The following is a 15,680-nucleotide window of genomic DNA, read 5'->3' as shown; positions in this document are numbered from 1 at the left end:
TATATATATATAGAGAGAGAGAGAGCAACATGGTATAACAACATCACAATTATTATTACTGTTTACCATTATTGTTGTGCTTCTTATTATCAGTATGTTACTGTTGTTGTTGCATCGCAGCTTTAGAAGGAAATGACGTACGCTGCTTGTGGTGGTGTGCAGCTTGAAAAGTGCTCCGACGGGAAACAGAGGGTTTAGACGGTGGCAGATTAAACACTGAGCCGACACACTCAACAGATTCCTCGGTTCTCTCGTGTGTCACTTCATCTAGGGTGTTTACATCCCCGCAGTCTCGCTGCCTGAGGAACACCGGATGTACGGGCGCTGTTGTTATCTTGAGCAGTCGCACGTGTAGCTCGCTCCGGGCACCAGTGTTGTGTGTCTGTGTCGCTTTGGGGAGCTAGCGACCAGCAGCGTCGACCCTTCCTGCAACACTTCCCACCAGTGGCGAGCAGCGGTGCAGAAGAGGATGAAGCAGACAGCCTCGTCCCGCTTCCACTGATCGAGTCCGCCTGTCTCCAGTGTGTCGGTATGTTTCCCTCCAACACACCCAGCGGGTCTCACTGTGCTCCTCTTGGACTCAGCCTTTATTGAATACACCTGAAACCAGCGTTTACTGATCACAGTTTGTCGTGTAATTCACCTTCATCAGGATCTTAACACTAATAGTGTTATTCAGAGCTGATCTTTATCTATAAACCCAATCCATTGTTCCTGTTATCTATTAAACTTATTTAACTCCTAAACATAAGTCATCTTTTCTATCACTAACATTTCCTGTACTATATCTAATCCCTGTGTATTCTTGCATGTTTTGACTACATGACATTCATCAGTTGACTTTTTTCGACACTGCAAGGTCACTTATTTTTCATCCTTTGAGCTTAACTTTCCTTTAAATCATTCCAGTTTGGGCCCTTTTCTAGATTCTTTGTGTTTTCCTGCACGTTTAAACTATTAATTATCATCAACCTTTTAATGTTATAGTGCACTGGCACTGTAGCTGCTGGGGTTTAGGTGCCTTTTCAAACCTGGTTTACCAAAGGCTGTACTGCCCAGTGAAGCCTTCACCTGTTAATATTTCTCTCTTTCAGAAAGATGCTGTTCACCTAATGAACCACCACTTAGTTTTATGTGTGATACGTCTTTACCCATCAAGTCCATCACTGACATCTGGATCTGGTGATCTATCGATGTCATAGGTCTATAAAATGGCTTAAAACTCAAATTTCGTATGTATTTCTCAGTCGCTGCTGTTTTCCGTTTCTTCTAGGAGGTTACTCTCGACAAAATGAACTTCCTGCGTAATCGTCTCGTTGTTCTGGGACTGGTGCTGTTGGCCACGTTACTGCTGTACCTGCTGCTGCCGTCCATTCGCCAGGGCAGCATGGAGCCGTCTCTGGAAGCCCAAAGAATGGGGCTGATGGCCACCTCTCCTCCTCCCGTTCCAACCATCAACGTGTCCGTTCGCACCGGCCAGCTGCCCGGGGACCCTCCGCTGTTCTTCAGAGAGGCTTTGCCTGTCGATAGCGCTGGACGACAGATATTACCGAGGTGAGCTGACAGCAGCAGAGACCTGCTTGGCTGATAACGTGCTTTGTCCTTTTAATTATTACCTCCAACCAATTGTATAAGAGAGAAAACACCATTCATGATAATCACTCACTGCTTTGACACGAGTGCATATAAACACAGGCACTGCCTCTTACCTGCAGCTCTGACATGCCAACTGCTTGTTGTTGTTAAGAAGGGATGTTGTTTCTTTGTGTAGGCTGCAAGTCGTCCTCCTGCACGGCCAGGCCTTCACTTCCAAAACCTGGGAGGAGCTCGGCACAATGGCTCTGCTGGCAACGCATGGATATCAGGCCCTGGCGATGGACCTGCCAGGTAGAACCGTAACATTTTAAACACATAATCAACATTAATCCTAATGACTGCAACCATATTACTATAAAACTGGATTGTTAATAAGTTATAAATGGGGCTGCACGATATTAGAAAAACATGCGATAACGTTGTTGAATATTCCACCTTGCTACGGACTCAAGGACCACGGACAGCTCCACAGCCTGAGGGAATTGATCTAAACTACAGATATTTAAGATATTTAATACAGAGAATAACATTGATAAAGACAGGTGTGTTGTTAGCAGACTGCTTGGCGAGTGCATTGATTTGGTTGTAAACAAAAGAAGCATATACCTGCAAAATCTCAATGCAGTGTTTCTTGATGGATGAGGACTGGTACACAACTTTGAGTTGACATATCACCATTTGTCTTGAAATCTGGGCACTCATGGTTTGTAGTCATATTTATTTGAAAATAATTATCTCTGCCCATAAGGGATGTCTTTAGGACTCTGTTATTCCTGTTGTCACTAATCCTGATGAAAAATCAATAAAAAATGTTTTTGAAAAAGAAAAGAAAATAATTGACAAATTCTTCCTCCTCTTGAAGGATATGGAAAATCCCCGGACTCAGAGGCTCTGAAGACTGACCAGAGTCGAGTGGACCTTCTTTCAAGGTTCATGGAGTCGTTGGGTGTCAGGGCGGCTGTGCTTTTGAGCCCCTCCATGAGTGGACGTTACTCCATTCCCTTCTTCATGAAGAACAGCGCTCAGCTACATGGCTTCATCCCCATATCCCCAGTTGGCACTCGAAGTTACACTCCGCAGCAGTACCAAAGTATTGAGGTGAGAAAAGAATACATCATGTGGTGATTTTTATATATATATATATATAAATAAACAGGAATAAGGAAAGCTTTCCAATAGCTTTTTTTATTTGAGTAAACAGATTTTACAGCTGTTTCTCATGACACCATGATATATCTCAACTGTGTTTTAAATGGGGAATCCATACCACTCAGTTATGACCTGATCGACCCACTAGGGGGCTCTAGAACATGAATTAGCTGTGAGGCCTTATTGAATGTCCATCTTTATATCAAGTCTATGGTTGAACCACTGGTCTCTCTAATCTTTCTGCCTTGTGTGTGCAACATACCCATTAGATACAATCAAAATCAATCGTCAAATCAAAATCAAAGTCTTTAGCACTGAAATTACAGCGCGTAAGAAGACACCAACTAAGATGTCAAGAGACTTTTTGGTGATATAGAGTCGACACCGCTGTTGATTTAATGTACGTCCCGCCTCTACATGTTGCGCCTCCCCTCGCCTGAACGCTTCAGAGATTTCTGTGCTGCGGAAAATCTCCTGCTGAGTTGTTCATATATAAAAGGCAACCTCTGAAGAAAGTTCAGATCCAATTCTGCGGACCTCCTCTGGAGTTCTTGTTTAAAAATGGTGATTCTATCGCATAAAACAATCAGAAAGCAGAAAAGCCTCATATATGGGAACCTGCAATGATGCAATGTTTACTTTTTTGATAGAAAAAAATCATTTTTGTAAAATCATGTCAATTTAAAATATTTTACCATAAATCTGTATCTAATGTCAGTATAAGTAGCTTTTATGCTAGTGCTATACAAGAGACAACAACAATTTGTCCAGGGGTAATGAAAAGGGTGTGCATCTTCAGAAAGCTGTATACAAGTCAATGTTTATGTGAAGACTTCTCAGTCCTGTGTGCTTCTCCTTCCAGACTCCCACTCTGATCGTGTTTGGAGCCCTGGACACAAATCTGGGGGCCCAGTCCCACAAGAACCTCATACAACTTCCAAATCACTTTGTGCTCAAGCTAGAAGGAGCTCGTCATGCCTGCTACATGGACAAACCCAGAGAATTTCACCAGGGATTGATCGAATTCCTCAGCAAACTGAAACGAGAGGAACCACAGAGGAAGATGGGGTAGAAAGATGGAAACAAAAGGGAAAATTAGAAAGAGGAACACTAATGGGTGGTTTAATGTGGTACAAGTTTTGCTAAAAATGACTTAAAAACGAGCATCATTGTCATATTATCATCAACTGAAGACATTTAGCATGGGCATAGGTTTTTCATACTTGGAATTTGGCATGTAAAATCATGTAGTGAACACTAACAGTCCAACATTTTCATTATGAAACTATTTGTTTTTCAGTTTTCCATAGAGTGTCAACCAAGACATTTGATGAGTTCAGCCCAACTTGTTTTAAAAATGCCATCAGACTTGTATAGTTGGTTGTATAGTGAGTTTTTAGTTTCATGTGTTTCATGTGTCTCTTTGCATGTAAAAACATGGAATGTGTTTGCTTCAGTTACCATTTTTGTAGGTGACATGTAGGTTATTGTAAATATGCAAAGAGGCATGTAATATATTTGCAATAAGTCTGGACAATCATGCAGAAAACAAACCTGAAGTAATAGCTTAAAATAAAAACAAAAAAAATGTGTGTTTTGTATGTTTTCGTATTTTGTAATTTTCTATTTGGAGGGTTATTACACTGCTGGACCACATTCACATTTTTACAGTCGCCCGCTATTTTCTTTTCTCTTTTACATACAAAAATTAGACCAGCTCATTAAATGTGTATTCTTGTTAAACAACTAATATGCAGTAGTACTATATTTTTACCTATATTTCCCTATATGAAGTGTTTTTACATTGCGTTATTTCTACATTTATTTGAGTACTTGATCTGTATATTTCCTCCCCCACTGACTCAGCAGTTGATAAAGAACTTAAAGGAGGACATCAAGCACAACTCTTGCACTGCTGACATCAGCTGTTGTTATGGGCAGAGAAACGGTGTAAGAGTTAAAAGATCAAGAGTTGTGAATAATTTATAAATAATGAGAAACCATAGGCTGTATATAAATATTACATAGCTTGTGTCCATTATTATGTTCAGTGTCTGAGCCAGGTGTAAAGGTGTAAATAATTCACTAGTGTTTATGTTAAATTCTGTTCAACTTGGGACTGCATCACAGTTTTAGTGTATTGGTTTTATTTTGAAAACCCACAGCGGAAGTTTGTGATGTCTTAAGTGTGGCGCACTTCGATTATGTCACAGAAAACAAACGCTCCCGCTGTGCGTAGGTTGTCGCTCTGTTCGAGGAGTGTTTAGCTAGTTGCTAATGGTTGAATGTAGTGTATGTAACACTTATGTATTAATATGAAACTCTTTTTTAGTTCGAGCGGAGATTAATACCTGTTGTGTGTTCTGCAATATTTGCAGTTTTGCAGAATAAAGTCCAACTGCTCCATATAAACCTGACTCGAGTGAAGTTCATGCTAAAAGCAGCGGACCATGATAGAGAACGTCACACAGGCATAACAAGGTACTGTAAACATGTCTGATATTGAGTATGGTTGAAGTCATAGTTGTCTTGAAGACAGAGATAGCAGCCATTGCTTGGAATTATCGGGCAATGTCTTTTTACAGCCCCTCAAATATCAAAGACAAGATTCTTTTAAGCTACAATGTTCTGACTTTTACTTTTAATTTATGTAGTAAAAATGATTGCTGATCATTTGCAAGAATGAAGAACGGAGAGAAACAGCATGTAGGATGAAGGAGGTGGGGAAGTGACAAGTGCAATGCCGAGTGGAGAAGGGAAGCAGGTGGAATAAGGGAGTGATTTGGGCAATACCAGTTGAGGTGTCCATAGATGAAATGAGAGCCAATCTGAAAGGTGGGAAATTGAAGGATGCACAGAGGTTACAGGCCTCCAGAGAAGGAGTGAAGAGGGATAGTGAAAGCATATTGCTGGAATTTGGGGAAGAGACTCTTCCAGAGAGAGTAGTGCTGGGATACAGGACATACACAGTGAGGGAATATATACCAAAACCAACAAGATGCTTTAAGTGTCAAAGATTTGGTCACATTGCTATGACATGTAAAGGAAAAAGAAGATGTGCTAGATGTGGTGAGGATCATGAGTATGAGCAGTGTGGGAAAGGGGATACAACCAGAATGTTGTAACTGTGGAGGGAACCATAGTGTAGCATATGGAGGGTGTGAGGTAATGAAGAGGGAGGTGGAGATTCAACAGGTCAGGGTACAAAACAAAATCACATGTGGAGATGCTGTCAAGATGGTGACCCAGAGGAGAGGTAGAGAGTCAAGACACACGAATGAGGTGGAAGAGTTAAACCTGAAGAATTTGTTTAATATTGGAGAAGGACTTTTTTTTAAAGAAACTGGGTTGGATTTTAAAATTGTATTTATTTGATGTTTTTTTGTTTTGTTTTTAAATGCATGTATTTCAGCAGACCAAACAATCTGACCCACACTCCAGCATAGTAGGTGGCGGTAATGCACCTTTAACGTTAGTGGTCACCCGCCATTAAACAAGAAGAAGAAGAAGAGTGTCCATTGACGCTACATTTGCCAAAGTCCTCGCTCATCCTTTACCTTAAAGGCCTGAATACGCGCGCACTCCAAATTGAGGTGCGGCTGGTTCGAACCCCGGAGACTCAGATTCCTCCGTCACCTGACACTTCCACACGAGGTGAGTACCGTTAGGAGTAACTGCGGCTGAAATAAATCAGGTAAAGCTGCTGTTTGTTGTGTGTTCGCTCCCTGTAGCTAACACTGCTCCGTTAGCTGTAGCTTGTAGAGGAGCTAACGACAGAAAGACGTAGTCACAGATAGAAACCGCTAGCTTACTGGTGTAGCCTGACGCGGTTCCCCAGGAGCTGGATTTACCGTTGAACACCTGAAAAGATTTTTAATATTTTTATTTCAACGACGCTATAACAACAAAAGCAACGGTTTTAAAAGACAACACGTTATTGTGTATTTGTCACAATGTCCCGCTGGTGTTAGTGTGTTTGACTGTTTTATTTATAACGGCGCAGTGTGTTGTTTTTCTGAACACCTTTGTCCCCCCTGGTCCTCAGAGGAACGGATAAACCACACCATGCTGCCTGACAAAGATGGTCCGGGTATCGGAGGAGGAGGACGGAGGTCCCCCGGGGGAGAGGACCCTTCTGTGGGTCTGTTCAGAGACTACCTCCGCCTCAAAACTGTGCACCCACAGCCCGACTATGGTGAGACACACGTCCGACAGTAAAATGGATGTTTGGGTCACTGAGATTTAAATGTCTGCGTCCATGTGCGGATTTAGAAAATTCAACTTGATGTGATTAAGATAAAGATTAAGATTAAGAAATCCTTTATTAGTCCCGCAATGGGGGAATTTGCAATGTTACAGCAGCAGAAGACATCACATAAGTAGCATGCAGTACTTGGGTGAAGGAATATATAGAAACATAAATTAATACAAAATACTGTGTTTTAGGGCAGGGTAATTAAACAATATCAAAAATGATCGCAGTATATTTGCCAGTAATAGCAATACAGCAAAAGTTCAGTATATATGTTTCTGATGCATTTTGCAAACACATAATTGTTCCACCTCAGCAAAAAAATAAACGTACTAAATACAATACTGTGACATTTATCCTGCTTATCTTTTATTGCTATTGACTGACGTGAAATATTTTATTTTGATATAACTTTTGGTTATAGGATCGGGCAACAAATAAAAACACTGTCTTACAAGGAGAAGGTTCGGTACACAGGGATTGGTACACAACAGGCAGAGGTATCAAAATCCACAGGCAAAAAGGCACATTTTGGGGATATTACTGGTCAAATGCGGAGACACTAGACTGACAAATGCTGACACACAAAGTAACAAGACAAACTGGCAAACTAAGCAGGGAAAAACAGGAAGTTTGGGTTTTATCGCCCAGTCCTTCTTGTGTTGCTGTTACTTTACATGAATTGTTCTGTTCTATCATATTTACACACCCCTGCAGTAAAAATGTAATGTGCAGAGAAGTTTCAAACAAATCTTAAAAGCTATAGACCTTTTGCACAGCAGCCATTCTGACATGAAATAGTTTTGTTTATCATTAATTTGTTTATCATTAATAATAAATAAATACAAATAATACTAAACCCTGTGTTTACTATATCATGTTAAAATGGCTGCTGTGACAAAGATCTGTTTCATCATTCATTATCTTAACATTAAACAAAGTCCAGCCTCTTATCTGCATCAGTTACACATTAAGTGCTTCCCGTTTATGCGCCAGGTCTGTGATCTGAGGAAAGAAAGTCAAACTGCTGAGCAAGACCTTGTGGCCCTTTGACCCTCGCCGGTGGTCGTAAACGTTACTGGCAGAAAGAACTAGTCTGCAGAAAGTGGTGGTTGAGGTGAGGGTTTTGTCAGCAGAAAGGCAGCCCTCACTCAGGATGACCTCCGAGGACCCCAGCCATAGTGATTTAAGGCTTCCTCTCTGGATGACCGCTTTTTTTCCTCTGCCAAGGAGGCTACGTTTTCATTGCAACCTGTCTGTCATTCAGTCCATTAAAGTTTGTGGAGGGGTGGGACATGACCTGAGGAAGAATCCATTAAATTTAGGCATAGATCCAGGATTTCCTTTTTAACTTGAGATTGAACGATAACCTTGGCAGAGGTATGTGCTCTTAGAGTTGTGCCTACATGATGATCAGCTTGGGAGGGACCCTGCAGTAGCCCCATGGAAATGTTGGGGGCACATCCCCAAGTTGATATGGGAACAATAGGAAGAGTGACTGAGAAAAGGACATTTAAGATATTCTGTCGACATAATCCACACAGTGACTGAAATAAGAGGCTGAAAAATGGATGGAGACACTTTGATTCCTTGGTTTTCTATCCTTGTTTGGTGAGTCCGGTAACATCACAACGAAGAACAACTTGGGTTATCACTATCTAATAATCTGAGATGTTTTACTCTGTACCTGGTTTTTAAACAGACTGTTTTTTAATCTGTGTCTTCATTGATAGATGCTGCTCTTCGTTTCCTGGACAGAATAGCGGATGAGCTCGAGCTACCCATGAAAAAGATTGAGGTGTGTGTCACTGATGGTACTTTAACCCATGAAGCAAACAGATGTTCAAGTACAGAGCGGAAATGTTGAATTCGTCTTATGAAAGGAAAAGGAAATAAGTGTTCCATCTGTGTCCCTTTTAGATTTTTCCAGGCAGAGTCGTGAGCATCATGACATGGGAAGGGACAAACCCGAGCTTGAAATCCATCTTGCTGAATTCCCACACGGATGTTGTACCTGTTTTCCAGGTATTAAATCCATCTCTGCTAATGGCGTTGAAATCCTGTTGTCACCTGTAATAGACATGCAAAAAATAGATTTGATATCAATCTCTTCTCCAGGAACATTGGAAATACGATGCTTTCAGTGCTTTCAGAGATGCAGAGGGCAACATTTATGCCCGGGGATCACAGGACATGAAATGTGTAACTATACAGTGGGTATTAACTGCCTTGATAACTTGTTTTAGTAAACAGGATTTGTGCTCTAGTGTGTTTTGTGATCTTCACTTGAAATAATGTTGAATGTGAATCACCAGTTTTTACATGCACTCACCCGACCTGCACAATGTTACTTCAGACTTCACATCTCTTTTTTTTAAATCTTTGTTACAACTCTGCTGTGTCTGCTTCTGCTCTCTGTAGATACATCCAGGCAGTCAGAAGACTGAAGGCAGAGGGACGCAAACTGATGCGAACTGTCCACTTAATGTTTGTTCCTGGTAAGATATTAGATATTTTGTCCTCCTTCGGTTGATAAATAAAAGAATTGTGCAGCTTCTGTATAATAGTCCCACATCTTGGGAAAGGTAATGCTGCACACAGAGGTGAAACAAATATATTTATTCCAATTTAGACTTTTATCAGCGGACAAGCTGCTGGTGAACTCCATTGTACCCACTGGAGTTGGTGGGAAAACCCACTTTAAGCACTGTGCCAGTTTGGTGTAACTGTATCATTGAGTTCAGTGACTTTACATTATTGCCAGGAAAGCTCTACTGCACTGCCCCACTATGCTTAAGAAGATCTTCAAAAGTTCACACTTGTTCAGTTATAGAAATATTACATTGTCAAATAAAATGTGTTTTTTAGATGAAGAAGTTGGAGGTCACAAGGGAATGGAAACATTCGTGAAGCATCCTGAGTTCAAGAAATTGAACATTGGCTTTGCCCTCGATGAAGGTAAATAAGTAACTGCAACATTTTTCAAAAGTAACTAATTAAAAACCTGAACAATGAAAGTCAATCAGTCATTTAGTAAGTTGAATCTGGTGTCAGTTAACCACAGGTAACCACAGCAACAACACTTGTACTTTATGCTACATAACCAGCTAAGTGACCACAAATAAACTTTTCAAAGCATGTATTCCCTTGCTTCCCTTTTGTGTCTTGGTAAGTGACCCTGATACAGGGAAGTGCAGGTGAAATTTATAATTATTTCACGTCATATTGTGGCTTCCTTTGCCACAATTTCACTGTCGTATAAACTTTCAGTGCAAATTTGTTGCTAAATTCAAGCTTTTGTTTTTTAGGTTCACGATCACTGATCTGGTTTTGTTGTAAATCATACATTATGAAAATCGTTCATTTTCCTCGCACTTTGTGCTTTTAGAGTTCTCTTCAAGTGTGTTTTGTTAATGTGCATGTGTTCTGTAGGTCTGGCTAATCCTGGCGAGGCGTTCACTGTGTTTTATGGCGAAAGAAACCCCTGGTGTGAGTATAAAATCTACACAATGCAAGACATCCAGTACACATCTGATCAAACTCAAGGATTTGACATGTATACCTAGTTCTGGTTTAAACTGTGAAGGATGATGAAGTCCGTTTTTCTTTCCAGGGATCACAGTCCACTGCCCAGGTAGTCCAGGCCATGGGTCCAGGTTTGTGGAGAACACAGCAGCTGAGAAGCTGGTAAGTGTCAGGATCATGTCACCAATTCAAACAACATTATGCAGTTATTTAACCCTTAAAATAATAATTTGAACATTCTAGCTGATCACATTTATCACGTAGGGTAATAGGAGATACAGTAGGTGGCGATAATGCACCTTGACGTTGTTTGCCACCCGCCAATAAGCCGAACTAAGAAGCAGAAGAACTTTAACATTATTTTGATGGTACACTGACCTTTAATGGGGAGTTTGTTACTCCCACTCAGTGCCCTGAACCCCTGTTCTTGCACTATGTAACTTCAGTGAGTGGGTATTTGCTGTGAGAAGTGCTTAACTGACTGACAGTCATTGGCTTAAACTGCTGGAATCAGGCCCAGCCAGTTCAAGAGTAATGCCAAACTATAGATCACTGCAAAAGACTTAAAACCGTTTACCCACTAACATTTGGAGCCCAACAGAATGAATTACTACAAGTGGCTGCAGGGGGCGCTGCTGCTCAGCAGAAGTTATACAGTGCTGCTTTACTTAAAATCCCTTGAATCGTTGTTGTCAAAGTGTGAGGAGAACTGTGCCAATGTCCACGCGTCTTTGTCTTTGTAGCGACAAGTGATAAACTCCTTCCTGGACTTCAGAGAGAAAGAGAAACAAAGGTGAGTAAACAGTACATATACACCATATACAGTGTTATACATTGTAATATGGATGACTTTACATCTTGTATATGGCATGATAGATTTTCTCACCATGACCATGCTTTTGAGTTTAATTTCTTCCCTCATATGCAGCTTTATCAGTTGCCTCAGTATGAATGGTCCCTCTCTGCGTCTATTCATATAGTGGTTATAGTTAATATGCAGTTCACAAGGGCTGTAAATCTGAGTTTTGACTGACTAAAGCAGAGCGAGAGGTGATTTCAAAGGTTTTTGAGTCTGTTTATTGTCGGGTTCCTCCTGCAGTAATGCTTTCATGAGACAATTTTGCAATAAGGTTCCTCAGCTATAAATGTGTGAACCTAAGAAGCCCTGATTTATGGAATACCCTGTTGGAGCATTAATCTGTCACCTACGCTCATTTACTGTGAAAATTACTCTAATAATGAAGTGAAACATTACATTTATGTAGGTTTGTGTTACACAGTTTTAATAATATACAATATACAAAGTTATTAGTTTTTGGTTAATAACAGCATCAGACTTTGTGGAAATGTTTGAGGTTCTATGTAAAGTGCCTTGAGATAATGTATGTTATGATTTGGTGCTAAATGTAATGTAATTGAAGTGGTTATAAGTTGGTAAGTTTGTGACTACTTTGTGTGTGAAATTCAGGCTGAATACCAGTGAATGTTTCACACTCGGTGACGTCACCACGGTTAATATGACCATGGTCAAAGGAGGCGTGGCCTACAATGTCATCCCAGCTGAAATGGACGTCAGCTTTGACCTAAGGATACCCCCCACAGTAAATCTACAGGTGTGTACGTGCAGATTGACCTTGTGTTGCTCATAACGTCACACAGCCCGAGGTGATGGTTTTAAATGTCCTCCAGCTCAGTGTCTAAACCAACTTCTGATATATTATTCTCCTGTCAGGAGTTTGAAGGACAAATCAAACAGTGGTGCAAGGAAGCAGGAGAAGATGTCACTTACAAGTTTGCTCAGGTTGGTGCACATGGTCTGAGACTGTTGTTTTAACTTCTGTTGTTTTGTTCCTGCTGTCAAATAAACTAAATGAGCAGCCTTTCTTTGCAGAAACATATGAACCAGAATCTCACATCCACAAAGGAGAATGATCCTTGGTGGAGCACATTCAGTGCTACCTGCAAGGCCATGTGAGTACACTGTGCACTCAACTCATACGCTGCTTCTGTTTTCACCCTTTCCCTTTTCATGTCATGGATGCAGATTCAGATGCAATACCTTTCTGTTTACAGAGTCCATTAAAAAGAGAAAGCTTCAGAATATTGTGTTAACTTTAACCTTGACCTTTGCCCCATTTCCATCTACCACTGCATCAGAAGGTGTGTGTGTGTGTCCATGTAGTGTGTTTCTCTTGGGGAGGGCCTCACCTGAGCACTACATCAGAAAAGCACTGTGTGTGGGTTTTGTTTCCATGACAACAATATCTTGACAACATATGACCACCATCTTTATATTATAGACTTGCATAGTCCATTTGCTCTTTTTATCACTGTTCATCTCACCAGAAGCACCGACCGAGGGATGTTGGCCCTCATACTTACATACTACTAGCTCACTTGATGGTACATACCTTGATACCTGCATACGGACGCTTGAGTCTTACTGGAGCGGCCGCAGGTTATGTTCTGACCCGGCACCTTGCTGCAGGTCCTCCCCACCCTCTCTCCCCATTTCAAACTTGCACTGTCCTGTCAATAAAGGTTAAATGCCCCAAAAATATATATAAAAAAAGATGAGCTCATCACTGCACTAACGGCCATGGAGGAGTTGTATTGTTGTGTTGATGCTTTTAAAGAGTACACTGATAAAAGAACAGCACTCACCGGCAACATTCAGTGGCAGATCTGCTCCTATGAATGGGCTTTTCTCTCTCGCATAGACAGCTCGAGAAAAAAAACACATGGCCAGAAAGGACCAGAACACGCTTTTCCTTCATTTTCTTGGTTACCAGGGTGACAGGTCCCTCCCCATTTAATTAGATGCATGAAAATAGGCAAAGGTGACGACACTAGCATTTTTTTTTTTAAAGTTCCTATTTTCAGCTAGTACTTAGAGCAGTTTCTTAGATTAGACGGAATGTTTTATGCAGCCACATACGCTCTTTCCTCATCTGAAATAACTGCAAACATGGTGCTCAGGAAGAAAATTCTACATGGACACACCTTAATTTAATTAATTTTTAGCCCTATATAGTAATTTTGTCATGAGACCAACAAAACTTGGACATCTGTTTAGAGTAGATGTGCTCAGATTTCTGAAGAATATCATTTTCATGTGTTTCATCAAAGATTTATATATTTTTTGTACCCTCTATTTTTGCCCACACATCCTTTTTGATATATTCACTCCATGAGTCTTCACACCTTAGCTGCAAATGTTCACACAGCTCTCAGAATCTTCTTCTCTTATTCAGAAAGAGCTTTTTTATCCACTGTGGTTACAATTAGTGGTCTCAGCATCTGAGGAAAAGCAAATTTTTCCTCTATCATCTATGTTTCCTGCTGTAAATGTGTAGGTCTCTCTGTTCATACAGTATCTTACACACATGTATGTTGTAGCAATTTAAGGATATTTTTTGGAAAGGTTTAACCAGATAGCTGCAGATGATAAAATCATAACTTACTATTTGTCTGCAGTGAGTCTGTCCTGGTTTTTAGTTAAGTCTCATGTTCATATCTCCTCTGTAGGAACATGACTCTGGAAAAAGAGATATTTCCAGCTGCCACAGATAGCAGATTCATCCGAGCGGTGAGTTTAAGGACTGGATGAGTTAAAAGCAGGAACAATGAGAGTGCACCTTCTGCAATTGTCAATTAATTTGCTTTTTCATTAATCTGTTTATCACGACATCTACCTCTGTTGTTTGAATCTAGGTGGGTATCCCTGCTATCGGCTTTTCCCCCATGAACCGGACGCCAATCCTGCTGCACGATCACAACGAGTATCTGAACGAGCAGGTCTTCCTGAAAGGCATCAGCATTTACGAGAAGCTCATCCCAACTCTCGCCAGCGTCCCCGCATTCCCTGACGAGGCTTAGACGAGACCTCGTCCGTTAATCTTCTCTCAAACACATTTCACTCATGATCTGAATATTTAACTTGAAGAATCTGCAGAGATTACCAAAGAATAATATCCTTAAGCCACACTGAGCACTTAGCCTTTGGTACTGTTGTTTTAATTATGATTTTTTGTTTTTTTTTGTTTCTCAGGATTTTTTATCAACATTATTGGACAGGGTTGTTGATTGAGTGTACCTGTGTGAATGCAGTCTTAAAGATATATCACAGGTCGATTGAACCATATTTTCCATTAGAAAGCATCAGCTGACTAAATGTGAAGATAACTTCGATTGATACACTCTTGGAATAAAGGTTGGTTAACTGCCACGTTTTAAATTTAGCTTGATTTTAAAATGATGACAACAGAGATAGAATTTTATTTAATAAATATATTTGTTCGTCACTCTTGTTGTCATATTCTCTTTATTGTGATATGTATGACTCAGGCTGATGTGTGATGAGGATTAGAGCTGTGGAGGAACATTACACCAAAGACATTTTAGCCTCGAACCAAACATCTGCTCCAAACACATGTAATGAAATCTACCAAAACTACATCAGTAAAAATATCCTCAACATTTAAAACACATTACCCATCTCTGTGGCCTTCAATTTATCATTAAGTGCACCTCATCTGGTTCCCATTGTCCCGCCTACACACCACAGTGAGTTTTATTATGAACTCAACTCAGCTGTTAACAGTGACCTAGATGGAATTAAAGATAATATTGTACACAGTGTCCCAAAGGAACCAATGAGGCTAAATACAAAATGTTTTTTTGCCACACACTGCTCATTCACAGTCAATCAGTCCATCACTTTGTTCCAGACTGAAATATATCAACAGCAATGGGAGGCATTGTCGTTATATTCATACAGATAATATACATGATCCCTGAGGATGAATCTTTGTTGCTTTGAGGATCCCCTGACTTTCCTTTAGCGCCACCATGAGGCTGATGTTTGTGGTTTAGTAAAATATTAGTGTCAAACGACTGAATGGCTTGTCATCATAGACATTGTCTTATAATAATAAATTCTATTTATATATATTGCTTTTCAAAATAAAGTTACAAAAATGCTTAACAAAACAGAATAAATAAAAGCAATTAAAAAAAAAGGTTTAAATGTCAAGTGAACATTTATGACAAGATGCAAAAATAAATTAAAAGAATCAAATAAAATAGGGGTTACAAGAATGCCATTGTATAAAGAACAAAAGATAAGTTCAGACCACAAACCCATTGGAAGAGTTTC

General features: G+C 40.2%; 2 protein-coding genes across 4 annotated transcripts; both read left to right on the top strand.

Moving 5' to 3' along the window:
• The first annotated feature begins 160 nt into the window (after positions 1 to 160).
• abhd14a (abhydrolase domain containing 14A) lies at positions 161 to 4,337 on the top strand. The gene is made up of 5 exons (XM_035152078.2): positions 161 to 529; positions 1,274 to 1,554; positions 1,772 to 1,887; positions 2,459 to 2,694; positions 3,608 to 4,337. Exons 2-5 carry the CDS (start codon positions 1,292 to 1,294, stop codon positions 3,815 to 3,817), a joined length of 825 nt encoding a protein of 274 aa, XP_035007969.1. The 5' UTR covers positions 161 to 529; positions 1,274 to 1,291; the 3' UTR covers positions 3,818 to 4,337.
• Positions 4,338 to 4,915: 578 nt separating this feature from the next.
• On the top strand, positions 4,916 to 14,826 carry LOC118104836 (aminoacylase-1). 3 transcript variants are annotated; one of them, XM_035152072.2, is made up of 17 exons: positions 4,916 to 5,037; positions 5,124 to 5,226; positions 6,161 to 6,399; positions 6,791 to 6,940; positions 8,731 to 8,795; positions 8,918 to 9,022; positions 9,116 to 9,210; positions 9,419 to 9,495; positions 9,866 to 9,955; positions 10,430 to 10,486; positions 10,611 to 10,684; positions 11,266 to 11,315; positions 11,991 to 12,135; positions 12,255 to 12,323; positions 12,414 to 12,493; positions 14,051 to 14,111; positions 14,237 to 14,826. In XM_035152072.2, exons 4-17 carry the CDS (start codon positions 6,811 to 6,813, stop codon positions 14,399 to 14,401), a joined length of 1,263 nt encoding a protein of 420 aa, XP_035007963.1. In that variant the 5' UTR covers positions 4,916 to 5,037; positions 5,124 to 5,226; positions 6,161 to 6,399; positions 6,791 to 6,810; the 3' UTR covers positions 14,402 to 14,826. The 3 variants fall into 3 exon arrangements, with proteins under 3 accessions (XP_035007963.1, XP_035007962.1, XP_035007966.1); XM_035152071.2 differs by having other exon boundaries at positions 6,158 to 6,399; XM_035152075.2 differs by having other exon boundaries at positions 6,158 to 6,439.
• Positions 14,827 to 15,680: the final 854 nt, after the last annotated feature.

This window comes from Hippoglossus stenolepis, chromosome 3, assembly GCF_022539355.2.
Source record: "Hippoglossus stenolepis isolate QCI-W04-F060 chromosome 3, HSTE1.2, whole genome shotgun sequence".
In the NCBI taxonomy this organism is placed as follows: domain Eukaryota; kingdom Metazoa; phylum Chordata; class Actinopteri; order Pleuronectiformes; family Pleuronectidae; genus Hippoglossus; species Hippoglossus stenolepis.
This window is presented reverse-complemented; position numbering and strand designations above follow the sequence as displayed.

What these genes read in the sequence shown, in the direction of transcription:
- abhd14a (XM_035152078.2), top strand. Translation starts at nt 1,292, where the DNA reads ATGAACTTCCTGCGTAATCGTCTCGTTGTTCTGGGACTGGTGCTGTTG. An exon ending in GGACGACAGATATTACCGAG is followed by an intron (nt 1,555 to 1,771) that starts GTGAGCTGACAG and finishes TTCTTTGTGTAG; the next exon opens with GCTGCAAGTCGTCCTCCTGC. An exon ending in AGCAGTACCAAAGTATTGAG is followed by an intron (nt 2,695 to 3,607) that starts GTGAGAAAAGAA and finishes TTCTCCTTCCAG; the next exon opens with ACTCCCACTCTGATCGTGTT.
- LOC118104836 (XM_035152072.2), top strand. Translation starts at nt 6,811, where the DNA reads ATGCTGCCTGACAAAGATGGTCCGGGTATCGGAGGAGGAGGACGGAGG. An exon ending in CCACTTAATGTTTGTTCCTG is followed by an intron (nt 9,496 to 9,865) that starts GTAAGATATTAG and finishes TGTGTTTTTTAG; the next exon opens with ATGAAGAAGTTGGAGGTCAC. An exon ending in TGGCGAAAGAAACCCCTGGT is followed by an intron (nt 10,487 to 10,610) that starts GTGAGTATAAAA and finishes TTTTCTTTCCAG; the next exon opens with GGATCACAGTCCACTGCCCA.